The sequence below is a fragment of the Myotis daubentonii genome, chromosome 7, assembly GCF_963259705.1.
Source record: "Myotis daubentonii chromosome 7, mMyoDau2.1, whole genome shotgun sequence".
Taxonomy (NCBI): Eukaryota; Metazoa; Chordata; class Mammalia; order Chiroptera; family Vespertilionidae; genus Myotis; species Myotis daubentonii.
Genome location: NC_081846.1, coordinates 6,366,953 through 6,394,033, shown reverse-complemented (window position 1 = coordinate 6,394,033; position 27,081 = coordinate 6,366,953). Strand labels below are relative to the sequence as shown.

Here is a 27,081-nt window from a genome sequence, read left to right as displayed (position 1 = left end):
GGTTGAAAAAAAAATCCAAAAGGGAAAATAATTTGCAAAGTTCAAATCAGAAAATCCTCTTGTCTAAATACTTAGCCCATCCATCACATAAATAAGAGCAATGTGTTGGCCTGGTGTGAAGTTTTTAATCTACTCTTCTCCAAGTGTCTGGTTGGCTATGGTGACAGGCTTTGTAGGAACCTGGGTTTGTTTCCCGCCTGGTGAATGCATTGGCCCCAACAGGCATTGAGTATGAAGCTGTTGGACCAATCAGATCAGGGTTGTAGGTGGCACTGGTTCCCCCAGGAGGCTGACAGCGCACTCTCAGGACTTCCCTGCCACGTTAGGAATTAATGGAAGTGTGAGTCCTGTTTCACAGATGGGAAAATCAAGGCACAGGTAAGAGTAGGACCCCTCCCAGGGTGGCTTCCCAGGGTCCCTTCTGGCGTGGTTAGCATTTCATGCATTGACGCCTGCCCCTCTGTGGGAGGAGTGATCGGCAGCTGCTGTGAAGTCAGAATACGTGATAGTTTTGGGGAGTACCAGGAGTGCTCGCACAATGTAAACATAATTCCCTCTGGGAGTTAAATTCTAACGTTGACATATTGACCGTGCCGAGTGGCCTGAAAGAACTTGCAAGGCTCTTGTGTTTCTGAATCACGACAGCAGCCTGTGAAGAGCGGGGGTTCCAAAATCTGGGGGCCCGGGTTTAAGTTCTGACGTGGCCATTTGTTCTCTGTGATGTTGGGCCACCACTTAATTTCCTTGAGCCTCAGGTCCCCCGTGAATAAAATGGGTTTTGTAATAGGGTCTACCTCATGGGGTTGTAGGGAAAATGGTCAGAGCCGATGAATTAAAAGTACTTCATGCAATGCCTAACATCAAGGAAGCACTGAATCAATAGCTATTATTATTCCAAGCCCGGGCTGTAGCAGACCCAGCGTTTTGAAATATTATGGAAGTCGGTCACAAGGGGTTTTGGAGAGCTGTGGAAGCTTGGAGTAAACAGTGTGGTCCCGGGCAGTGTCCTTCTAATCTCTGGCCCAAGGATGAGGCCCGTGTGGTCCCAGGGGCCAGACCTGCATGTGGGAGATGCTATTTGCCAGAGACCTTTAAATATCCCAGGTCGCGCCCCCTACTTTGGAACTCTTGCTACCAAGCAAACTTACCATGATGACTTGGCTTCCTGTGCAGTTTTCCTAGAAGGCTAGAGGATGCAAGAACGAGGCCTCCTTCAGAGTGACATTTCTTCTTTTTTCCCCATTTTGTTTGTCAGTTTATTTTGTTCTTTAGATCCCACATGAGTGAGATCATGCGGTACTTGTCTTTCTCCGACTGGCTTATTTCACTTAGCGTAATACTGTCCATGCTGTTGCAATGGGTAAGATTTCCTTTTTTTTTTTTTTACAGTTAAGTGGCGTTCCATTATATCAATGGTTCTCAACCTTCCTAATGCCGCGACCCTTTAATACAGTTCCTCATGTTACGGTGACTCCCAATTTCATTGTTACAAATTGAACATAATGAAAGCATAGTGATTAATCACAAAAACAATATGTAATTATATATGTGTTTTCCGATGGTCTTAGGCGACGCCTGTGAAAGGGTCGTTCGACTCCCAAAGGGGTCGCGACCCACAGGTTGCGAACCGCTGCCTTATTTAATGTCCCACAGCTTTTTATCCACTCACCTGCTGACGGACAGTTGGGCTGTTCCCAAATCGTGGCGATTGTAAATAACGCTGCTGTGAACACGGGGTGCATATGTTCTTCCGAATGAATGCGTCGGGTTCTTCAGATAATGTTCCCACAAGTGGAATCTCTGAGTCCTAGGCAGTTCCATTTTTTAATGTTTTTGCAGTAACTCCGTACTGTTTTCCACGGCGGCTGTGCCAGTCTGCATTCCCACCAGCAGGGCACGAGGCTACAGGTCCTGTTCAGCGTCGTCTGCCTTTCTGATTCTGACCGAGACCAGGGCCTGACGAGCTCAAAGCTCCTGCTGATCTCGGGGGGAGGCTTGGAAGGTGGGTGGGGGTGTCACCACGGCACAGTCTCTCCAAGTGCTTCCTCCCGGCTGTGTGTAGGTGTCATGTGATCGAGGTCTCTGGTCACATCCGTTTAGGACACCGTGGAAGTCTGAAGGCCTCTGGGAGCTTTTATATTTGCTGATGACTGTGTGGACGCTAAGGGGTGTGGTGCCGTGTCCACCACATCCCACTCTGATGTGACAGGGAGCCCCCTTTCCTGGTGACTTCACTTGGGCTGCCCCAGATGCGTCTTAGAAAACGCTGCGCTCCTAGGGAAATACCTCTGTAAGAATCGCTGGTGGCTCATCCATTTGCCTGCCACAGACGGTTCCGCAACCGGACAGTTAACTTCATCCGTGGAACATTCTCCGATTAATGGCGTGAGGCCGCTGTGCCACATGGAGAGAGAAATCCGACGGGTGTGAGGAGCGTGTCCCGCACGGCCCCCTGGCCCGGGAAGTGACGCACCGCCCAGATCGCACTCCGTCACGGTTTCTGATGTCCCAGTCCGCGCTCCGCAGTCTGGGCAGCAGTGCTTTCCTGCCGTCTGCCAGGCCGTCCTGTGGAGGGGTCTGTGCTCCCGTTCAGTTTCTCAGGGTGCTCCTCCTGGCGACAGCAGCCACGCCCAGTGCTAGTCCTCCCCGCCAGCAAAAGCTAGCCGATGCCGCCTTCAGAAAGCAGCTGTGTGGCCCTGGCCGGGGGCTCTGTGAGTTGGAGAGATGTCCCGTACACCAAAGGGTTGCAGGTTCGAATCCCCATCAGGGCACATATCTCGGTTGTGGATTTGATTCCCTGATCAGGGCATGTATGAGAGGCAACCAATCGATGTTTTTTTCTCTCTCTTTCCCTCCTTTCTCTAAGATCCATAAAAACATATCCTCAGGTGAAGACTTAAAAAATAAAAAAAATTACTCAACATCATAATTCCATTGGGAGCAGGTGTCTTTGGGTTGGTGACTCCAGTCCTTGAAGTTTTGAATAGAATTTTAAACGTACTCAGATTCAAATGAATTTTCCTTTGCTTCAGATTATTTTTACTGTCCCCTTCCCAGATAGATCCTGCATCTGTTTTGTCCTCTAGGGGTGGCTTATGATGGATGCTATTTGTGGTTTTTAGTATCTTGAGACAGTATGTCATTAGCTACAAGGTTACTTTTCGGGGCAACTCCTCTTGATAAATAAAAACTTTTTGATTTGAGTGCTTCATAAATTCACAACATAAGTCATATTTTAAAATGTCAGCATAGTTAATGATTAAAAACAGATTTGCATGGAAACGCAGAGGGTATAGAAAGACAGAGAAGTGAGTCATTTTTCTCTCTCACTGCTTTTGTATTTCTCTGTCACCCTGGGCCAGATCGAAGCCTCGTTTCTGATGATTAAGGTAATGCGAGTTCATTATAGACAAGTTGGAAATTAAGGAAGAACGTGAGGAACGCTTAGGCCTTCCAGCCAAGCAATACTCACTATGAACATTCTGGCATAGTCCTTTTTCAACTTTATTCCAATAAATATTAGATGCATATATATTTAAGCCCAATTTAGTTACTGTGCATATAGCTCTGCAGTGCGTTTTTACTATCCTTTCTATTTCATGAGCATTTTACGTGCCATTAAATGCTATTTGGAAAGAAAATTAATAATTTGGGGACATTGTGTGATGGCTTACCTAATATCCTATAATATGGCTGTGCCGTGATTTATCTACTCATTTATTTTTCGATGCTTGTATATATAGTTTATAATTATTACAGACTGTGACACAGTGGCCACTGAATTTATATAATCTTGAGTGGCACGTGTTTCTTGAACACGCATGTTATTTAGCTTATTAATGCCATGGCAGATTTTTTTTTTCATGTATAAAACAATCCTGACTTTCCTGGTGTTTCTGCCCCACCCTCCCCCTTGTACTATTATCTTTTACTGAAGGATGTTATTAAATTTAAAAAACAATAGCTTTTTAAAAAAGCAACTTAATGAGTTGTTTATACATAAACACAGACTGGAAGGTAACATTGCAAATCCCGATGATCCCAGTTTATAATGGAAATGCTCACAGGCCCTTAAATAGAGCTGGAGCTGGGGGGGTGGAGGGGGCGCGGGGGCGTTGGTACAGCGTGTTCCAGGAAAGGCCGTTTGGACGAGCGCCATCATCTTTTCCCGAGGTGTCTTGTGATTTGGGTTTTATCTGCTCCACTTCACCTTGCCCAGAGTGATTGCTGAAACACATGCAGGCAGCACAGGAAGGGGGACGAACATGGCTGTACTTCCTTAAGCCGGTTGAAGAAAGACCATTCTTTTTCTCCAAAGATGTTACTTGACTGTTACTAACTGTTCGCATCGGATAACCTAGATCCGGTGACCCCAGAGAGGTCAGTCCAGCTAGCAGCTGCCTTCCTGGTGGACTGTCACTTGTCACAGAAATAAATTCTAAAAACGTCTCACGATATTTCAGGGACGCGGAGTCTCCCCTGTGGAGATCAGTAACACGCAGACCGAGCGCTGACTGAGTGATTCTATACGCCGTGCTCTGCAGTCCCCTCAAACGTGTGCTGCTGTGTGGTGTGACCCCGTTCTGTAGCCGAGGGAGCTAAAGTTTAAGATTAATCAAGGTCACAGAGCTCATAGATGTCCATTTTAGCTGCGAACCGGGGCTGTTCTGTATTGCCTACAGGTCATCGATTTCTCAGTCATCTAATTAACTGGCTAAATGAGAAAATGTCTCCTATTGGATTTAAAAATGTTAAGAAAACAATGAACAAATGTAGTGTATGACCATTCACAACTTCTAAGCCTTACAGAATGAAGCTGGGCATTTAAAATGTGACTCTTTTTCTCATTTAAAAAGGGGACACAGTAACATGGGGGGGGGGAATCCTCATTTTTCATTCATCCTGGCTAGCGATCGTGGCAAGCAGGGTGCATCTGCTGCTACTGAGCCTGCGTCTGTTGTGCACACAGATGCACATCCCGGCTTCTCCGTCGCGCACCCTTTAAAAACTTGTGTTTCGATCAGAAGGGGAAGGTGATTCTTGGCGACACTCAGAGCCAGAGTAGCCGCCGCAAGCCCGGCCGAGGGACCCGTTGCTGACGCAGGAGCTGTGAGACTGTGTCTGGAAGTTAACATTCCTGCTGTCTGCAGGCAGGGCTCCCATGAGGGAGACAGCGAGGGTGCAGCGTTCACGAGGAGGCAGGAGGACCGCACAATGAGATCCGGGCCCCAGGGACTTAGGACGGGGAGGATTTATTGACACGCGTGCTTCTTGTGACTGTTGTCATTGCCGAATCTCAGGAACGTCATTAGGTGGCTGCTAGGGGCCCTGTGGTAAGATGACTGGTAAGACCTGCTTTTTGAGAACAGCCTGAAATGATAGTTTCATGTCAGCAAAGATTCACCGGTAAGGGGTAGATACCCTCTGCATACCCTCTTGTGGTCAAGTTCATCCCTGAACTTTCTTATTCTGTAGTGGGATCGTGGGAAGGGAGAGACCCACATCACTCTTGCTGGTGGATGCCTGGCAGAGTTCCGACACCTCACATCTGCTTGTGTGTATTGGTCTGTTAGAAATGGAAAAGCGAGGGTCCTTTGTTCTCATGTATGAAAGCATCGGGTCAGAATCCCGATATTTTGTCTCCGATGGACATTGACCAAGGGATTTCCCCATCCACGGATGGTGAGAAAGTCAGTTCTTTGGGAACTTGACTCTCTTCCAAAACATAATGGAAATTCCCCAGGCAAAACTGCAAAACCCTAAGGAAGTCACAGGCCCACATCTCCCCTCACGGAACTCAGAGGAGGAGAGAAATGCAGCTGGGAAATTGCGGCGGCTCCTGGACCTTCTCTGCGTGTTCCAGCCTCGCCTCTGGGCGCCCCTGTGAAGTGACTAGACCTCACCGAGCCCTTTCCCCGCCCTGGGGCTAGCGCCGCCTCTCAAAATTGCTGAGAGGAGCCTGGCTGGCGTGGCTCAGTGGTTGAGCACGGACCTATGCACCAGGAGGTCACAGTTCGATTCCCGGACAGGGCACAGGCCCGGGTTGTGGGCTCGATCCCCATTGTGGGGCGTGCAGGAGGCAGTTGGTCAGTGATTCTCATCATCGATGTTTCTACCACTCTCTCCTTCTCCCTTCCTCTCTGATATCAATAAAAATATATTTTTGTAAATTGCTGAGGGGATTCTGTCAGTGAATGATCCTGAAACACTGAGCACAGTTCATGAGCCCTGGTGGGCGGTAGTTAGCTGTTGGTGGGAAGATTGTGTCCGTGGGAAGTGTGTGGGTAAGTTTTGCCGTCACCCGGACTCCAGATCTGAAATTGAGCTCTTTCTTGCCGTGCTATGTTGCGCGGGCAAGTTACCCAGTCTTTCTGTCCTCCGGCTTTCTTAATCTGTGCGGGGGGGTCGGAATAACTGTGCCAGAGGGTTACTCTGAGGATTACATGCGGGAACGTGAGGACACACTCCCAGGGCCTGGAATGTAGCGTTTCTTATTTTTATTCAGTTGGATCGCCTACCACATCCTAAGTCAAATGAAAATAAAAAACACAACCCACGCAGTTCATGGATATGTGTCTGTTTTTACTCTGTCCCTTGCTCTGTTAGCAGCTGTCTCATCTTTCATATGTTTTCAAAACTGCTTTCTGATGGACACACGAAAGGATGTGTATTCCCATTGGGAGACTTGGGGAATCTGAAAACACAGTGGAGATGCGACGAGCATTCATCTGGCTTTTTAGCGAACACGCTGTCAGAGGGAAGAGCCGCCAATAAAAATGGGGGCAGATAAGCAGACACTTGCTGCAAAACGTAAGTCATGCCCGTGCGTGATGTCAGACTCAGAGGCTTGCAAAATGCATAAACACAAGGGAAATTCATAACGCGCTTTCCAGGACAAGGGCGGTTCCTTCCTGATGTGCTAACCTCGGTTCTGTTTTGTGTGTTTGGAACCAGCATAAACCATTTTCCATTGTCCATTCGTATTGCAATCTAAGAATCTTGTCTTTGCTCCTCTCTGTATGTAGTGTCTCTTCAGAATGCATAAATCTTTCGCCTTTTCCTCTTAATGCGTGGCCTGTGAGCTTTGGGAATAGGCTACTTGAGTTAAGTGATGTCTTTCATTTCCGATGATTAATCCTTTCGGCACTCCAGAGTAGCCTCCTGGATCGATAGCTCAGAACGCTGAGAGCTGTGATGATCAGTGGGGTTTTCAGAAGGAGACCTTATGGAGATGGGGCAAAGGGAGTGTCCATTCCCTGATTAAAAAATTTTTTTTATTGATTTCAGAGAGGAAGGGAGAGGGAGAGAGAGAGAGAGAAACATCCATGATGAGAGAATCATGGATCGGCTGCCTCCTGCACACCCCACACTGGGGATCGAGCCAGCAACCCAGGCATGTGCCCTGACTGGGAATCAAACCGTGACCTCCTGGTTCATAGGTCGACACTTGACCACTGAGCACTCTGGCCAGGGTAAAGAATTCATTTTCTATCTGTTATTTAGTGTTTCTCTCTCTCTTTCTCTTTCTACACTTGTCTTATTCACAAGTATCCCCTAGTACATGAAAATGCTGAGGTGACGAATGCAATATTAGTATTAATGTGCTTCCCCGTTTTGTTTGTTGTTGTTGATATTTTTTTTTTTTTGGCCTTTCTTCTCAGAGGGTTTTGGTTTTGGGGAAAGAAACAATAGCATATGTAAATTTGAGGGTTTAGTACTCACTTCCCTGGCTGTACCTTCTCAAGCCTACCATTGACTGCGATTGAGAGGGTGCTGGCGGAATGGCCTGTGTTTAGGAAATACCACCCCCGTGATGGGGAATGTGAGTACGATGGCCTTAGGTCTAAACACCAACGTTCATCTAACCTGCCTTGCTTCTGTAAGTTTCTTTCAGCCTGGACATCTCCTTCCATTATGACCATGGCTTGCGCTGTGGGGAAGTAGGTTTCCTTTACACAGGAAAATAGCCTGTTTGTCGTACATAGACATCACTGGCGTGTGGGTGGACCAGAATCTAGCGTTCGGCTAAAGGGGCACATCTGGAGAATGTTACAGCTAAAGGGGCACATCTGGAGAATGTTACAGTATCTGGAAGGCAAAGGCATGGAGGGCCAGAGTGGGGGAAGCATCAGGGGGTGTCCGGAGACCTGGGCGTGAGTGGGGCAGCAGCTGCACCTGCCCAGGTGGGTGAGCTGCTCCTCAGCCCAGGGGAGAGGCTGATGGCCCACAGCTGGGAAGCAGGCAAGAGCTCAGGGCTGCAGACTTTCTCTGAGGATGGAAGCAGAGAGGCTGGTGTGAGAAGTCCATTGTTCAAAGGCTGTGGTCGTCTTTGAAGCCAGCGAATGGCCCTTTCTAGATTTATTTTCTCTAATCTCCTACTGGCGCCTGAGGCCACTGTGGGCCCATTGGCCACTGTGAGCTAGTGAGGTCGCTGGTGTCTTTTGAAGGAGGCAACTTATTGTAAACTAGTGGCCCGGTGCACGAAATTAGTGCACATTTAAAGGGAATTAATTAGAGGGAATATTTTAATATTGCTATTTGCCCTTTCTCTATAATAGAAGTGTCAGAGATGAAAGAAAATTAGTAAAATGTATATGAAAATAATATATAAAATTAATAAATAAACAATAACAGTGTCACGTCCCCAGCCAGTGCCGGGTGGGGGATGCAGCCTCACGTCCCCCAGCCTCGCCACGCACGCAGCCCTGCCCACCTTCACCTGCCACACATGCAGCCTCCTGCTGATTGGTCGTTACAGGGTGAGGGCGTCAGGACCATTTTCATATTAGCCATTTATTATATAGGACAGCCGTGGGCAAACTATGGCCCACAGGCCGGATCCGGCCCGTTTGAAATGAATAAAACTAAAAAAAAAAAAAAAAAGACCGTACCCTTTTATGTAATGATGTTTACTTTGAATTTATATTAGTTCACACAAACACTCCATCCATGCTTTTGTTCCGGCCCTCCAGTCCAGTTTAAGAACCCATTGTGGCCCTCGAGTCAAAAAGTTTGCCCACCCCTGATACAGGATGAGCATGGGACTGAGCGTCATTCAGATCTAACATTAAATCCCGGCGATTGTCACTTTCTCTCTGTTTCCCCAATCATGTGGGCCTAATAACACCACCGCTCAGCCCTGGAGCACAGAGACACCCATTAGAGATGGAAGTCTCTACCACGTGTCCCTGGTACATGGCTGGCATGTTGTAAGTGCTTGCTGCTACTGTTATTTGCTAGGATGCACCGTCACACCTGCAGTGTTTTGTCCTGAGACTCAGTTGGGTTTGCATGTTCTGCTCAGGGGTTGCTGATTCTGGAGTTCCAGGCTTCCTGTGTCCCCTCAGTCTATCCCAGAGCCAGCCCAAAGCTCTGTGAGCTCTGGAAGCTTCATGGCAAAGTACATCTGGGCCATGGGAACGGTAGAGAAGAAATCGCAGCCACCAAATGTAGCGTGGAGCTGAAACCCAGTCTGCCGCTCTACACAGCAAAAGCACGTGACACTCGGTATTTCATCTTGCTTTCCTGGAAAGTTCGCTGGGAAGATAGGGTCTTGCAGCCTTTGATCGCATTCACCCATCAGCCGGCACTCGGAATTGCAATGACTGCCCTTCCGGCCTCTTTCTCCATGAAAGCAGGTGCGTCGTACCAGGGACCGCCAGCCTCTCCCCAGCCCAGGCCAAGAGCCCCAGCTAGAGCGATGGTCGCGTGTGGTTTTGCATTGAGAGTGAGTTCAGGGAGTGCCTTCTGACCGATAAGCATGGTGTTGGCTTTTCACGGGAGTTCTGCGGTGTTTGAAAAAGTTGTATTCCGTTTTTATGGTTTGAAATCACAAGTCCACCAACCCCATTCTGGATTGGTGAGGGCGCTGGGAGCCTGTGTTAGCAACCTGACTGAAAGTGTTATCTGATCATGGAACCAGTAAACTAGAGTTCCCAGATGGTGGCCACTCTGTTCTGAGTAAATCACACCCAGAGTTCTCCTCTTCACGATAGCAGTCAGCTTGTTGACATCAGCCCACTCTGAGAGTGTGTGTGTGCGTGTGTGTGTGTGTGTGTGTGTATGTGAGAGAGAGAGTGTGTGTGTGTGTGGACACATAACTCATTCTCTGGAATTCTCCCATGGAAAGCACAGGAAGGAAGCTGAGGGGAGGATGGGGCGATTGCATCCTGTACCCTTTGCAGGGGTGTGGCCACCACGGCCGGCTGGTCCGTTATGTTTTTTCACTTAGGATGCCTGAGCAATGATAAGCCCCGAGCAGAGGCGGCCGCGGCCCTCAGTGTTGCTCCGGGTGGGACTGGAGTCTCCTGGCAGAGGTCTTCATAGTCTCTTCTTTCTCGAGCTTTGGGGGAAGAGGAAGACAGGCAGGAGCAGCAGTGAGGTGGGCCCGCTGAGCTCTCAGGGCCACATCAGGACTCACGACCCCCCCGCACGTCCGTCCTGGCCCCTCCTGTGACCGACGTTGCGCGGGGGTAGGCCAGGTGCACGGTTTTAAGGAGAACGAAACCTGTTTCTTCCCGCTGCTTCCTGAGTCGGGTCTGAGAGGATGGCATCCACCCTGGCAAAGGCGGACAGGGACGCCGTGGGATTGTGTGAGGTAAGGGATCAGAAAGCTCTGGGGGGTGAACCGCACTGTCCCCCGATTTCCACGTTCTCGCCGCCTTTCTCTTTGAAAGGTTCTTAGATGTGGTCCCCCGCAGCGGGCTTTGGGACCATTCTTCACTTGCTATGCGGGGCGTTCACCACATTCAGTCACTGCACAGTTCTCACCGCAGATCGGTGCTGGGGTTCAGCTACTAAAACTTGTGCAAATAAATACGCAGTCCCCTCACTGTGAGTTCCTGGAGTCCCGCTGGTTCTCGATGAATCACTTCAAGGGGATGCTAAGCACAGGTTTTACAAGAATGCTTCTGAAACGGCACTTGATTGAGTCTAAATAGATTTCATGATGGGTTATCTGCCACCAGGATAATATTTTGGATGGATTTTAAAGCTCTTTTATCAGGGAATGAGATGTTTGAAGAAATTTATTTGTGTTGTAATATTTATATGGACAAGTATTCATGGAGAGCCACATTCTGTAGGCTGACTGATTTAGTAATGATCTTACAATAAAACTTGAACTGGAGGATAAACCGTGTCTTTTAGAGAAGATTTTCTTGTGGCACTGTGGCAGACTGGCCAGTTTTCCTAGGCCGGCTAGACCCGGTTTAATGAATTGTTTAAACACTGGAACGATTGCAGGGCAACGTTTCAGTTCTACTCTGATCCTTTACTAGCTAGTGTTTCAAATGAAAATTTTTATTTCTTGGCTGGAAAATGCCCACCAATGGTTCTCAAGGGGGCGGGAGGGTTATTTGCTTTATTGTCCAATAGGATGCAACTGGCATGTAGTACCTGAGAGCCAGCGATGCCACAGCTCCTATCACGCACTGGGCAGACCCTCACGGAGAATTACCTGCTGGAATGTCAGTGGCACCGCAGGGGGCAACATTGGCTCATACTCAGTTTAATGAAAAACACGTTGATGATTTAGTAAAGATTCGGGTGAGCCGTCTGACCTCCAAGAAGGTCATTCATCTTCTGATTAAGTCATTTTGGGGAGGGACCCATAGGGAGCAGCCACGTCGGCAGAATGATTCTTTAGGGTCAGGAGCAACGCACGTTCCAGAAAGCGTGCTCCCACACGCTCCTCGTTAATATTGTCAGGCCTAGTGGATTAGCCCCCACATTAGCGATTGCAGTGCCCTGTCTTTATAGCATGAGCTCATGAAGAATAAGGCCGTCCTTCACCCCTAACCGGAAGACGTTTTTGTGCTGAACATGAGATTCCAGGATGGCCCTGCATTTCTCGGAATCCTCTGCTGTCGTGTGTCATGCACCAGTCACATCCTGTAGGAGGCAGAGGTTGCTTTTAAACTTCCCCTGGTATTAAAAGGGATTATCTTTGGGTGAGAGCTTAGTGTATGCATGGCATTAAAAAAAAATAATGAGAGGAAAGAAGCTATGTAATCAGAGCTTCGTCATTCCTGGCAGCTTTCACACACCACACACACACACACACACACACACACACACACACACACACACACGGCGCGGAGACAGTGTCCCCAGTTAGACACACTGTTCCAAGTCCCGCTTTCTGGGTGGTGGGAGGGAGGGCGCCTCTGCCTGAGGCTTGAGGGCGCCAGGCTTCACCAGCAGGACGTTAAGCTGCGAGCACCGTCCCATCCGAGACCTGGGTGTGTTGAGACGCTACGAGACTGTGCCTGTGTCAGGGCGTAGCGACTGTCCCTGTGCGAACGCCTGCACGCGCGTTGTCAGTCATTGGACGTCCTTTGCTTAAGAAAGCAGTCTCCAAAACCACACAGATAAGCATGCTTCTGTTTTGATTTATGTATATTGAGCAATTAGAATGAAATACATTTACTTAAAACAAATACATTTAAAATGTAAAAATGAGCCAAGTGAAGCTGGGGAACGGTGCTTTCGAGTATTAAAAGTAAACATAGACGAGAAGTAAACAGGTGGGATGTTTACTTTGAAAGAAGGATGGAACGAATGGAAAAGTTTAAAAAGCCCGCCTGCTGAGCTCCTGATACGCACCCGGTCCCACGCTGTGCCGCGGACGCCTCAGCCTTCTGAGCTGGGAGCTGGCGTCATTTCCCAGAAGGAAGAGATGGAGTCTGTGCAGGGTAAGGACGCGTCCCAGGTCACAAACCCAGTAAGTGGGAGAAGTAAAGTCTAAACTCAGGTCTGCTGTGTCTTGAAGTTCTGGGATCCTCCAGTCCCCTGCAGACAGCCTGGCAATGCCATTACCAAGAGGCGTCCTTCCTGCATGGCACCTGGAATAAATGATACGTCCCTCAAAACCGAAAGTGCCTGCTCTCGATGCAATGCAGAGAGGGTGTGTGTGGACTGAGGGCCAGTGCTAGCCTATAGAATAAAAGCCTAGTATGCAAATTGTCCCCTTGGGCGGTGGTTCCACTGGGAGTTCGGACACTCACTATGACGTGCGCTGACCACCAGGAGGTGGCGGGGAACATGGTGGGCGTGGGTGACACAGTGCTGGCATTGGGTGGCATTGGAGGTGCTGCCTGCCCTGATGGCCTCTGTTGAGAGTGGGACCATGCAGGATGGTGGAGCAGGTGAGCGGGTGGCACCAGGCCAAGGTGGGTGCGAGTGGGGGCCCGATCGCCCCGCCGATCGCCCGGTAGACAGCGACCAGTGCTGCCCGACTCCCAGGCACTGAGGGAGAAAGGGCAAATAGCAATATTAAAATATTCCTTCTATTTCCCTCTCAATGTGCACAAATCTGTGCACCGGGCCCCTAGTGTTACGTATGTGCCATGAAGTGTTTTACGGAGTTATAAGTGACCGGTCAAGGCCGAGTGTGGGAAGGTTGGACTTGCAGGAGCTGTTTGAGTAAAGGGAGGGAGGAGAAGAGCCTGGTGGACTTTGAGTGAAATTGCAGGATGGAGGTTTGACTGGAGGGAGCGCAGCGGGGATGAGTCACCTCCCGGGGTCACGGGGCTGCAGCGTCTGGACCTGGTGTGCAGCCATGTGCACCAGGAATGGCTATTTATAGCTGCCCAGCTCTGTCTGCACAGGAAGGATGGGTCCGGGGGAGGGTCATGTTTAGGTGATGCTCCCACACTGGGTGCTTTGCCTGGGCATGAAGCACTGGGGACGTCCTCGCTTGTCCTTGTGCCGTGCTCTCTGCAGGCAGCCGCCAGAAGGATTTTTTGTAAAAGTGCAGGTCATGTCCCTCCCTGCTTTCGGTTCTTCAGTGACTTTCCACGGTCGGCAGAATGCAGTCCAGGCTCTTCGCCTGGCCCAGGTGGACAGCGTGCTGTTGTGTCGCGGAGCGTGGCCTCTGAGAGAGCAGCCTGTGTTCACTCTGCGCGTAGATTCAGGATCCTGGGCAAATTCCTTCACTTCTCTGTGCCTTAGTTCCCCATCCTTAAAAATATAATAGTGTCTTACAGGATTGTTAGCAGAGGGTTTTGAGAAAATGTAGGGAGGGATTATTTTAAAGCAAAATAAAAGTTGTAAGCATTATTTTTCTTTATTCTCTGACACAGTCTGTCTCATGGCATCTTTCTCCTAAAAGTTCTCATCTTTTCTCAACTCCCCTGGGTTGGCTGATAGAAAAGTGAGGGCTTTGAATACTTTATCTGCCTATTTGAATTAATAAAGGCAAAACAGTGGAATAGTGCCAGGCACCTAGTAAGCTCTGCAGTGTTCAACATTATTATTGAGGTCCTCAAGGTGGCCCGCCCATCTCTGATTTCGTCTTGCCCCAAATTATGGGCCTTTAGAAAAAGGTCATTTACTCTGTTCTTTTTCATGAACCTTCTGTAGCAACAGGAAAACTTGTTCTAACCTTGGGGCACGAAATAGGATCGAAGCATTGTAGTGTCATTGTTATAGAATACTAGAGGCCTGACGCATGACATTTGTGCAAGGGGCTCAGCCCTCCCAACCATGGCGGCTTACCTTGGCCCTCACAGCCCCGGCTTTGTCCTGAAGGTCGTCTGGAAAGACGTCCGGAAGGTCTTTCGGCTGACCAGTCTAATTAACATACAATGTTTTTATTATTATAGATTATTGATGGGCCCAATATTGGATCTTGTGCTAAGGTGTTTACCAAGCTACCAAATACTGGCCATCCCTGACTACACCTTTGAGGACTATGTAGAGGAAGAAAAAAGACCTTTCCTCTATCCTCCTAGGTTCAGGGACTGGGCCTGCAAATCAGACTGACCAGAGACAGATCAACAGGAGGAGAAGCATACACATCTCATTAGCTGCACATTTTTTATTTCTGTGTGCATGGAGACACTCATGAAAATGAAGGGTCAGAGATGTGGTTAGTCTCAGGAGCTCATATGCCATCTGAACAAAGGGCAGTAAGTTGTGGAGAAGTAATTAGCTAAAGAATGGGAGGTTTTGGCGTCTGGGGAGGGGGGGTAAATTGTGGGAAGGTACAACTGTCCCCAAGGCCAGACTTGCAGACCTGTCCTGTAATGTGCTGGTGTCTTTTTGTCCCGTCCCTGGCACATTATAACCATCCAACTCTCCTGGTGTCAATAGGGAACTTTCCATGCAAGTGGCTCCAAAGCCCTCGTCACCCGTGGGTGCCCTCCCAGCGGGTGGCCTGGTGTCAGCGTTGCAATCTCCAAGCACGCCTGTCACACACACTCTTTCTTCCATCTAGTGGGGGCTTCGGTGGGTGGAATTGTCCATCTAGGGAGGTTGGGTTAAACACGAATGCCACATTTTCAGCTTCTTCTGGAAGTTCACTTATGATTCTCAGAGCACGGAGTAAGGCTGGTGCTCTCTTTGGTACCTTCACTGGTAAAGACTCACCCCTCCCCACCACGTCGTCCGCATCTCAAAGTCATTATCAGAGTTTTCTCCTCACACTGCAGTGGATTCCACAACCTGCCTAGTACATGCTGGTAAATTTGCGAAGTTCTACCAGTCACGTGGTCTCTCTGAGGGTGTGTACTTGGCCTGCGTCTGGAGTGATCATTTAGATTCAAATTGTTGCTCAGTGACAGTCTCCCAATCCCAAGTCTTGACAAGGCACCTGATGTCTGCGTGTAGCCGGAATAAAGCCAGGCCCCTTCATGATCCAATCTCAGGACATAGTTATACTCAACATGTATCCGAAAGGTAATTTAAAATCAATTTAGGTATTTATGCCATTTTTGGGGGGAGAAAATGTAGGGAGGGATTATTTTAAAGCAAAAGTTGTAAGCATTTTTTTTTAATTCTCTGACAGTCAATCTCATGGCATCTTTCTCCTAAAAGTCCTTATCTTTTCTCAACTCCCCTGGGTTGGTTGATAGAGGAGTGAGGGCTTTGAATACGTTATTTTCATCCTGTTTTTATCTCCAGTACTGTATGGAGGTTTTGGAAATATTAAGATAGACACTGAATCATTTCCAAATCCAAATTATGTTTGGATATCTTTGACATGTCTGGTCATGTCTCCTGTATATCCTTTTATTACCTTAAAAGCCGATTCCTGAACATTTTCGTGAATCAAAAACCACATAACAGGAGAAGATGATTTTTTTTAAAGAAAATTTTCACACTGACTTTTGTGTATCAAATATTATGGGGAAGGAAGAGTTTGAAAAAAAAACATAAAAAGACTTTATGCTTACATTATGTTAGCTTTTGTGGCACTTAGAAAAAGAATTCAGTTAGCTTTTTAAAATAATAACTGTTTACAATCCCATTATAGGATAATAGAACGAACCCTACTTCTCCACGGCTTCAGGGTGTTATGTCCTGGGGCCCAGGCAACAATAGAAACTTTCACTGCTGAGTTCAGCTCTAAGTATGGCCACTTGCTTGCTGCTTCCGATGACCATCCATGTACCCCCTCTTACTCCCCAAAAAAGAACTCTGTGAGGTAAAACAGTATGTCAGGGAACAGAGAAGCCAAGGAATAGAGGACAACTTAATGACTGGCTGACGTGTGTGGCTCTCCCAGAGGATAGCTCCATATGCCTCTCCCAAGGACACTTCCCATTTGATGGACCCAGAGCCGTGTGAACTGTGCACGGTCCCCAGGAGCACCGGCCATTCCTCCTCCGTCCCCTTTAGTGCGTCCTGAAGTAGGCACCTAGCCTCTACCCTGCTGCTCTTCACATGGCCGGTACCTCCTGTGCCAATCTTCTTCTGCACTGTCACCTCCTTATGGAAGGAAATGGGTGTTCATGACCTCTGTCTAGGCCAGCGGTTCTCAACCTGTGGGTCGCAACCCCTTTGGTGGTCGAACGACCCTTTCACAGGGGTCGCCTAAGACCATCCTGCATATCAGATATTTACATTATGATTCATAACAGTAGCAACATTACAGTTATGAAGTAGCAACGAAAATAATGTTATGGTTGGGTTACAACATGAGGAACTGTATTTAAAGGGCCAGAAGGTTGAGAACCACTGGTATAAGCACTCAGCAAATGCCTTTGCACTGAGGGAAGGAAGGAAGGAATAAGCTAACGGATGAAAGGGACAATTGCCAAAGAGATGTCCACTGTCCAGAGCTTTGCTGTAATTGCCCAATTTCCCTGGAACTCTCCGGGAGCAGAATGTTCCCAGGTGCGGTGTGTGTCGTACCTGGGTCGGAACCACCTGGTTGGGGTGCTTGCTAACATTCAGATTCCTGTCTTTTTATTCATTACAACAATAATAGCTTTCCCAGAGTCCCACCCAGGAGGCTTCCACGCACATCGCACCGGCTGGAGCGAGAACACATGCCACCCTCAGCTGTGAGGGATTTGGAGAGAGAAGCAGGTGTAACTGGGCACGTTGTTGCCGTGGACAAAGGTGGGGCTCCGTGGGCATGGAAGAAGCTCAGCGGATGGGCAGGGAGCAGCACCTGCTCTGAGGAGCCCCAGGACATTCCTCACGTCCAGTTTTAGGCGGCTGCCTGCGTGCCTTAGAAAGATCAGAGCTGTGGTTGCATTCCCGTGATGGACGGAGTTGGGTCCTTGTGTTTGTTGGCGTGTGGAGGTGATGCCCTGAATGGGTTATGCTTTCCATTCCTGTGAAGGACCATGGCTACTCCTTGGACTTTCACGGAAAGAGTCTTTAACTTCTAATGTGCTGAATGCCAATCCCATGAAAGGACCACCCTCCCCGAGTTCTCTGGCTTGTCAATGTGATGAATCCGCTGGGCTCCCAGGATAACAGCAGGCGGAAGTCTCTCAAAGCTGGTGATCCCAGCCTCGCTTTTTGTTTCTTTTATGCTCCAAAGAAGAGAGGTTTTGCCCTGGCCGGGTGGCCCAGTTAGTTGGAGCATCGTCTCGTGCACCAAAAGGTTGTGGGTTTGATCCCCAGTTGGGGCATGTACGAGAGGCAACCAGTTGATGTTTCTCTCGCGCATCTATCTGTGTCTGTGTGTGTCTCCCTAAAAATTAATAAAAACATATCCTCAGGTGAAGATTAAAGATAAGAAGAGAGGTTTCTCTTCTGGGATATTCCCTTGGGCTTGGGATCTTTCCTCTTTCTTTCCATTTTTTAGTGGAGCTCTTGCTTCACCCTGTCTGGTTGACCCCTGCTCTCGGTTAAAGTGCACCAGTAATCTTTCCTCCTGGAAAAGGGATTTGGGGAAACAAATGAGGTGCATTTGGCCTAGCCGGTGTGGCTCAGTGGTTGAGCATTAACATGTGAACCAGGAGGTCATGATTCGATTCCTGGCCAGGTCATGGTTCGATTCATGGTTCGATTCCTGGGTTGCAGGCTTGATCCCCAGTAGTGGGGGGTACAGGAGGCAGCTGATCAATGATTGTCTCTCATCATTGATGTTTCTGTGTCTCTTCCCCTTCCTTTCTCTCTGAAATCAATAAAAATATATTTTAAAAAAAACCCCAAACAAGTGAGGTACATTGGACGGTAAGAGCCAGTGTTACTGTACACATTTTTGTGCACCTGTAAACCTCTGAAGGGCCTCCTTTTCGCGTTTTCAGCTCATTTCCTCTTGTAGGCTCTAGGACAGAGCTTCAAACAGTGGGATGTGAGCAAGTTATATAGAACTGGAGGCCCGATGCACAGAATTCGTGCAAGGGGCTCGGCCCTCGCAGCCCTGGCTCTCAGCCCTCTCTCGCAGCCCCTCGCAGCCCCGGCCGACCCTCAGAGCCCCGGCTTCGTCCGTAAGGTCATCTAGACGGTCGTCTGGGAGGAATCCTGGACGGTTGTTCTGTTGTTCGCTCTAATTAGCACATTAGCTCTTTATTATATAGGATATGCATTCCTCAGCGCTCAGGGTGGGGGCGGAGCCTGGGCCACCAGAGTGTCCTCGCCCGTCATCTGAAGTTGTGAGTGCCTCTTCCATCGACCCCAGTGTGCCTGCGAATGTGACCGTTCTCTGTGTCATGAGGTCAGACAGCTTGGAAAATGCCGCGTTCAGGCCTGTTCCCTGGCTCTTTCTTTCTATCCTCTTCCCTTTGGAGGTCCAGATGCTGCCTCTTTCCTCTTCTTCCATCGGCTCGAGGTCTCCTGCCTTTGGCGGTTTGTGAAAGGTGCTCCTAGCAGACCTGGTGCCGGGACGCTGTCCGTGGCAAACCTGGAGCGTGTCTGATTCCGTTTTATAGCTTAACGTCCCTTTTTGTCCCCCACGTGGAGTCTTGTTATATTCTCCCCGCTCTGCTCTTCCCTCCTTCCATAAAGATTCTATCGATGGCGCTCAGCCCCTTTCCTACACATCAGCGCGGCCCCCAGGCTCTGCTGTGCCCTTCGCTCTCTGAAGTCTTGTTGTTGGCCACCCTGACCGACCTGGCCAACCCCAGAGATGCCACCGTCTTTCCACCTGCACCCTCCCCAAGTCCCCCGTAAGACGCAAGTGTAGAAACTCAGCGTAATAATCTGCTGGGAGTCGTCATTCATGGTAGTGTTCATTGATATTTCCCATTCATCTTTATCTTAGAACTTGTATTGGTCTTTGAGCCGAGGAAGGACAGAGAGGTTGTGATGAAGCTGAAAAGTGTTTCTTTGTTTTTTTTCAGATGAGAATTCTCCGGCCAACTTCTGGGATTCTAAAAACAGGGGTGTGACGGGGACACAGAAAGGGCAGATTGTGTGGAGGATTGAGCCCGGGCCCTATTTCATGGAACGTAAGTAACTAAGTGTGAAATAGGTGTTGGTGATGCGACATTGTCTACATGTGCAGGAATCTATGGGGTCTTTTCTGAGTGCTATTTAAAATGGTTTTGGCTCTGATTTACATACACTTATACCATAGAACTCCAAACTGGAAAATGTATTATTTTAGAAAAAGCTCATTAGAGAATGTTCACATATTTTGAAAAGTGTGTGTGTATTATATGAACATATGATTTATAAATTACGTGTGGCTATTTTAATACTTCACACATTTTTATATACCTTGCAACTACATTTGTAATTCATATTTAATTATTACTAATTTTAGAGAGCAGGAAAAACAGTTCAAGATTTAAATTTAAGAGTTTAACTTAATTTAAAATTTTTGTTTGCTAACTGCTATTATTTTTCCCAGCGGCAGAGTAACTTTTGCATTTGGGTCCTGGTTTTTACAAGTGTGGGTAAGATAGTCTGGGACTGCTATAGAGGTCTCTTTACTAGGAATCGAAAATTGCCTGCCGATAATTCAACCATGCCCCAGTTATCTGATGTTATATTCATTTGTACATGCAGATGCTTTTACGTAGCACACATGATTCACAGAAATATGTCATTCCTTTTTATTTTGGATGAAGCGGAGTATCTATACTTCCCACTAATATTATTGAAAACATAGTAAGTATATTTTTGTGGAGTAGCTAGATACTACTGTAAGCAAATGATTTACTGGTTGGTCCAGGTTAATATCTACACATACAGAATTTTTCCTTAACTGTAGACAAAATTGGCTCTAAACACTTTCCCAGTTATTTATCTCTGTATAACAATTACATTTTCCATACGCAGAGTGTTTAATCCAGGAGAGTGTGGGGTTGCTATACAGGGAGTGTACTTACTACACCTTAAAATATAAAGTAAGGTTTGATTGAGTAGCAACTTGACGTAGGCACATTATTAACGCACATGAAACTTCTGCAGTATAACAAGTTGTTTTGGAAGATTAGCAGCCATTATTTGAATTGCCATCAGATAATTTCTTCCACATTTTCACTGGGGGGTCAGCATTCTAGAGCTTCCTCTAATCCTGTTTCTGACCCTTAAGCAATGCCTTCTTTTCAGTTCAATTTCTGGCTAGATTCTCTCTTTAAATCTCAAGTGGGATATAATTTTCAGGGAAATGGTGAGAGGGAAAAGGCAGATACATACGGCACAGCCCCAGCTGAAGTCATGGCGGGTGGGGAAAGCCCGCAGGGTATGTTGGCCAAAATGTGAGAGGCTGTTTCTGGGGGGTGAGGTTATGGGTGCTTTTTCCTGCCTTTTTCTACTTTACTTTCCAACCGTGGCCCAGCTGGCATTACTACCTAAGTCATCGGAAAAATAAATGATAAAAGGCTATGGCGGAAAAGGGAATGGGAACGAACCAAGCTTCCTCTCAGGGTGATTCCTCTTTTGAGAGGGTCCCAGGGTTTGAGAGGCTGACCTGGCTGAGAAATATCACCAACTGAACGTCAGGGGAAAAGGTGAAGCAACCTTCGTGTTGGCTCCCAAGGGCAGAAGGCTGCGGCAGTGATCACCCCGGGTGGCGCGTGCAGATTCATACTGTGGGGTGTTCCGAGATGAGTAACTCGGAACCCCGGGAAGAAGTCAGTATCACGTGCTGCTGCCACTTGGAACAGTATGTGTGAACAACCACCACCCATGGACAGACTGTCTCAGTGTTTGTGACTGACTTTCTTTCTCCCTTCGAAATGGTAGAGGTTCGGGATGTCCTGGTTGATGAGGGGCTAGTAAACCTCTCTTTCTCTGAGAAGGTTTTTCTTTACCCCTCCTGCTAGTACTTAATATCTCTCCCCCCCTCTCTCTCTTCCCCTCCCCCCTTTTCTCTCTCTAAAAAATCAAGAAAAACATATCCTCTGGTGAGATTATGAAACTTTTTTTTTTTTTTAAATCAGGGGGTGGCTGAGTATGTTAGACAGTTTTTATATTTTTAATCTTTGATCTTGAAAACTTAACGACACCAAAAAACATTTGCTTTCATCTTCAGACAGAAAATTTTTATCTTTAGCTCATCAGAAGTCCAGTCAAAGTAAAATTCTCCAAAAATTGACCTAAATTCATGGGAAAAACCTAGATTTGAGCACGGAGCTATTTCTGAATATAAAGATGGCTTCCGTTTGTCTTGATAAACCCCTGCAGGAGGCAGGAGGCAGGAGGCCGGGCATATTATTACGGGACCCGCCTGAATGAACTTGAAGGACAGAGACTGGTTTAATGTGGGGTAGACGACGTTGCTAGGCATTGGAGAGGAGGACTGCTTCCCTCTGCACTTGTCATCGGACTGACAAATATCCCTCAAATGAGCTGATGCTCGCAGAAACTGGGTTGCTCATCTGGGTTGTGTGCATTCTTGAGTTTTGAAATGTAAGAGGTTTCAAAACTTGTCTTGGGTGAGACATGCCAGAGTGTCTGTTTCTGTAACCTTTTATAGACTACTAGAGGCCCAGTGCATGAATTCGTGCACAGGTGGGGTCCGGCCGGCCTGACCTGATGGGGCCAATAAGGAAGGGCTGGCCAGGGGGAAGGACTGCGGGCCGTTGGCTGACTGGCCCCGCCCCCTGGTCAAACTCCCCGTTGAACTCTTGGTCGAGGGGACAATTTGCATATTAGTCTTTTATTATATAGGATGATCATTCATTCATTCATTCAGGCCTGCTTTCTCTCCTGCCTTCCTCCTGTCTGTTTGTCCACCTATATGTGCAGAAGCCATTCTTGGGTAGATGGATCATTCCTTGCTCCTTAGTCCAGATCCCCTGTCTCCCCTGCCTGTGAGCAGGCTGGCCCTGTGAGCAGGGGGCTTCTTCCTGTTCTGATGCTCGGTCATCGCACCTGCATTGGCTTTCCCCGTCCTTACATCTGTTTCTCGAAGGAATAGCTTTTTGTTTTCCTCTTGCAGTGAGAGATTAAAAATGTAGCTCAAACAGAAGGCTGGGCCCCAATAGCCCTTTCCACCCTTTTGAGTTTTCTTTCCAGTTACTCTTCTCATAACTAAAATGTTCAAGGACATTGGTCAACATGCTAGTTTCTCTCGTACTCAGAGGGGCTGTATTTTAATCTTGAGTGACCTAAAGCACTAAATAATATTTGGACGGGACAGCTCCCACCCGCATGGAACTTTCCCGTATTTTCGGGACAGGCATCTTTCCTGGTGTCCTGCTCCGGGACCTGGCTGGTTTGAGTCCAGGTGCCAACAGCTGTTCTGTGCTTTTCTCTCTGGGGACCTGCTGTGTGTTTGCTTTTGTGACGGGTGATCTGCGTCAATCCCTGTGCTTTGCTCCACCCAGGAAGCCGTGGGGTGGGGTGATCATGCCCATCCACAGAATCTGTTTTGTTCAATTCAGAATAAATTCATCTTAGAGGTCACTGAGACTCTAGTGCAGTGATGGCGAACCTATGACATGTGTGTCAGAGGTGACACGCTAACTCATTTTTTTGGTTGATTTTTCTTTGTTAAATGGCATTTAAATAAATAAAATAAATATCAAAAATATAAATCTTTGTTTTACTGTGGTGGCAAATATCAAAAAATTTCTATATGTGACACGGCACCAGAGTTAAGTTAGGATTTTTCAAAATGCTGACACACCGAGCTCAAAAGGCTCGCCATCACTGCTCTAGTGTATCACTGGAGTTAGAGATTTGGGTTATAGCAAGGAATAAAATAGCACCTAAAATGGGTCAGCTGGCGAAGTTGGCCTGGCTACCACTATCCTACAGATAAAAATGAGCAGCCCAGCCGGTATGGCTCAGTGGTTGAGCGTTGACCTATGAACCAGGACGTCACGGTTAGATTGCGGGTCAGGGCACAGGCCCAGGTTGCAGGCTTGATCCCCAGTGGAGGGCGTGCAGAAGGCAGCCGGTCCATGATTCTCTCTCATCATTGATGTTTCTATGTCTCTCTCCCTCTCCCTTCCTCTCTGAAGTCAATAAAAAAATATTTTTAAAAAATGAGCAGTCACTTGTTTTGTCTTGGAGTGTGTCCCCTCACTGACTGTGTAGAGGAGATGGCACCCTAACTGGAGAGTTCGGGGAAGGTCTTACACAAATGCACGTCTCTGTGTTGGGAAGCGAGCGGCTTGCTCCCCCCGCGTTGACTTGGCCATGGAGGCCCTGCTGCAGGCGGATTCGGAGTCCCGGTCTCCAGCGTTAGGGGGGGACGCTGATGCGCTCCTGCCCGCAGAACCCAAGGCTCACGCCCGCCACCCGGCTTGCCCGGCTTTGACGGCCTGTGCGTTGTGCTGAGCCGTGTGCTTGCCGAATACGTGCTGTTGGTCTCGGGAGAAAGCAGGTGGGAGAGGAAGTTTGCTCAGGCCTGTGCAGCTGTCACAATCGCCGTCACACTCAGAGCCCTGAGTGGGTGTTCACGCCAGGCGTGTCCCGGGGGGGCAGTGCCGATGAAACTGGGATGTCCACGCCGGTGGCTCCTCAAAGCCCGCAGCTCATCGTTCCTGCCGCGGCCGCTCCTCGCGCCCAGCCTGCCGCAGGTTTCCGTCCCAACCAGGGTGTTCTGTGAGCCTTCCCGATCCCGCGTGTCCTCACTGGTCTCTGCCTCCCGCCTTCTGCCGCCATCCTCTCTGCCAGTGTCTGTCTCCTGTGCTTCGTCAGGCCCGTGGCTCCACCTCAGCACCCCGCCACCCTCCAGACCAGATGCCTTCCGGGATTCTCTCGCCCTGCCCGGTGTGGGGCGGGCCTGTTTGTGACGGGTGCGGGGTAACAGTCCTCTGCCCGGCGTGGGGTGGGCCTGTTCGTGACGGGTGCGGGGTAACAGTCCTCTGCCCGGCGTGGGGCGGGCCTGTTTGTGACGGGTGCGGGGTAACAGTCCTCTGCCCGGCGTGGGGCGGGCCTGTTTGTGACGGGTGCGGGGTAACAGTCCTCTGCCCGGCGTGGGGTGGGCCTGTTCGTGACGGGTGCGGGGTAACAGTCCCCTGCCCGGCGTGGGGCGGGCCTGTTCGTGACGGGTGCGGGGTAACAGTCCTCTGCCCGGCGTGGGGCGGGCCTGTTCGTGACGGGTGCGGGGTAACAGTCCTCTGCCCGGCGTGGGGCGGGCCTGTTTGTGACGGGTGCGGGGTAACAGTCCTCTGTCCGGTGTGGGGCGGGCCTGTTCGTGATGGGTGCGGGGTAACAGTCCCCTGCCCAGCGTGGGGCGGGCCTGTTTGTGATGGGTGCGGGGTAACAGTCCTCTGTCCGGCGTGGGGCGGGCCTGTTTGTGATGGGTGCGGGGTAACAGTCCTCTGCCCGGCGTGGGGTGGGCCTGTTCGTGACGGGTGCGGGGTAACAGTCCTCTGCCCGGCGTGGGGCGGGCCTGTTTGTGACGGGTGCGGGGTAACAGTCCTCTGTCCGGTGTGGGGCGGGCCTGTTCGTGATGGGTGCGGGGTAACAGTCCTCTGCCCGGCGTGGGGTGGGCCTGTTCGTGACGGGTGCGGGGTAACAGTCCTCTGCCCGGCGTGGGGCGGGCCTGTTCGTGACGGGTGCGGGGTAACAGTCCCCTGCCCGGCGTGGGGCGGGCCTGTTCGTGACGGGTGCGGGGTAACAGTCCTCTGCCCGGCGTGGGGCGGGCCTGTTCGTGACGGGTGCGGGGTAACAGTCCTCTGCCCGGCGTGGGGCGGGCCTGTTCGTGACGGGTGCGGGGTAACAGTCCTCTGCCCGGCGTGGGGCGGGCCTGTTCGTGACGGGTGCGGGGTAACAGTCCTCTGTCCGGTGTGGGGCGGGCCTGTTTGTGATGGGTGCGGGGTAACAGTCCCCTGCCCGGGGGGCGGGCCTGTTCGTGACGGGTGCGGGGTAACAGTCCTCTGCCCGGCGTGGGGCGGGCCTGTTTGTGACGGGTGCGGGGTAACAGTCCCCTGCCCGGCGTGGGGCGGGCCTGTTCGTGACGGGTGCGGGGTAACAGTCCCCTGCCCAGCAGTGCTCGCTACCTTTCGAATCGCCACAGTGACTCACGTTCGTGATGGAAAGACTCGGTATTTTACCTCATGACAGGACTGTTCTTTTTGCATTTCATCATGGATAGGAAACGTACAATAATATAAATTCCTAAAAGAGGATTTTTCTTTAATTGTTGTATTTTTTCTCTTAAAACAAGTGAACCAGATACTCCGTGGAGGTCATCGGGGGCAGCCGGGAGGGTCCGTGGGAGGTGGACTTCCTTGGGAAATAGTCCAGTGGCTCCCCATTTAGTGGTCCAGGGGACTCAGTGGAGGAGGCCGCCCCTGTAGGCGGGCCTGGCCCTGGGGCTGCCCATCAGCATCCCTGCCTGTATCGGACGACACCTGGGGAGCGAGGCATCTTGCGGTGACACTTCCGTGACTCAGGCGCGCTGTGCACGGAAACATCCCAGTGCCTGCGCCATCTACCTGTGCCGCGTTCTGACTTCACGATCTTTGAAATTGTTACTTTCCAAAATCAGTACATGACGTTTGTGTTGCTCTTCATCGAGTTCAGATTTTACACATATGAAATACATACATGCTACATACATGTGTAATAGATATGAACACACATAACCTGCGGCTATAGATCTCCACATACATCTGCATCTGTATGTGCCAGTGGTGTCTGTATCAGTGGTTACTAAATTTGATCCCTGTCTGGTAGCTGCATTTAGATCACTTGGAAATTTAAAATACTGCGTGTTCCCAGGCCCTAGCACTGCATAGTCTAAGACAGTATTTTCTCATACGTGTTAGCCTGCTTTCTGTGTCCGTGGACAGCTGCAGCCTGTCTGTGTTGTAGAGGTTCAGGATGAAGGCTTTGATACCTAAAGTCGGTTTGAGTCCTGACCCTGTCATTTCCTGCTTGACCTTCAGCACATCACACTCCATCTGCAGCCTGGGGACAGGCCTCTCTGCCTCCCAAAGTGGGTGTGAGGTGAAGGGGCCCCGAGACCAGAGAGACGCCTCCACGCAGGGCAGCTAGTCTTAGCCTCATCTCCACACGGTTTACTTTGCGGCTCGTTGGCGCATTATCTTCTAATACGTTTGAGGGTGTCCTTACAAAATCCCGGAGGAGCGTCTGCGGGCAAGGACGACGTGGCATAACCAGCCCGTTGCCTCTGCTTGGAAAAGGAGGGACCATCCAAAGACTCAGAGTAGGGCTTTCTGAGAGGCGGTGTGGGAATGGCCTCCGCTGGTTGTTCCGTGTTTGAATGACTATCCCATGTTTGAATGACCGTGTTTCTCCAATCCGTCTACAGCGGAGATAAAGATCTGCTTTAAGTACTACCATGGCATCAGCGGAGCCCTGCGCGCCACCACCCCCTGCATCACCGTGAGGAACCCCGCTGTGATGGTGAGTCCTGCTTGCTGCCTCCTGGGGTGGGCGGTCCCTGGGGCCTTGCTTTCTGTTTCTGCACCTGCAGCTCTGGCAGATGAGGGGGAACATTGAGAAGGAAACACAGGGCATGGG

At 49.5% G+C, this 27,081-nt stretch overlaps 1 protein-coding gene across 13 annotated transcripts in view; it reads left to right on the top strand.

Annotated features, from left to right (window-relative positions):
- HECW2 (HECT, C2 and WW domain containing E3 ubiquitin protein ligase 2) overlaps nt 1-27,081 on the top strand; it is a 264,600-nt gene that overhangs the window by 108,497 nt on the left and 129,022 nt on the right. For 12 of the 13 annotated variants that reach the window (XR_009453721.1, XM_059702621.1, XM_059702618.1 and 9 more), the window contains exons 3-4: nt 19,527-19,634; nt 26,870-26,964. Coding sequence is in view for 12 of the 13 variants with exons in the window: in XM_059702621.1 (XP_059558604.1) it covers nt 19,527-19,634; nt 26,870-26,964 (203 nt within the window). In the remaining variant the exon portion in view is untranslated. Of the gene's footprint in view, nt 1-10,203; nt 10,598-19,526; nt 19,635-26,869; nt 26,965-27,081 lie in introns of those variants that run through there. The other variant, XM_059702622.1, reaches the window with a different exon arrangement.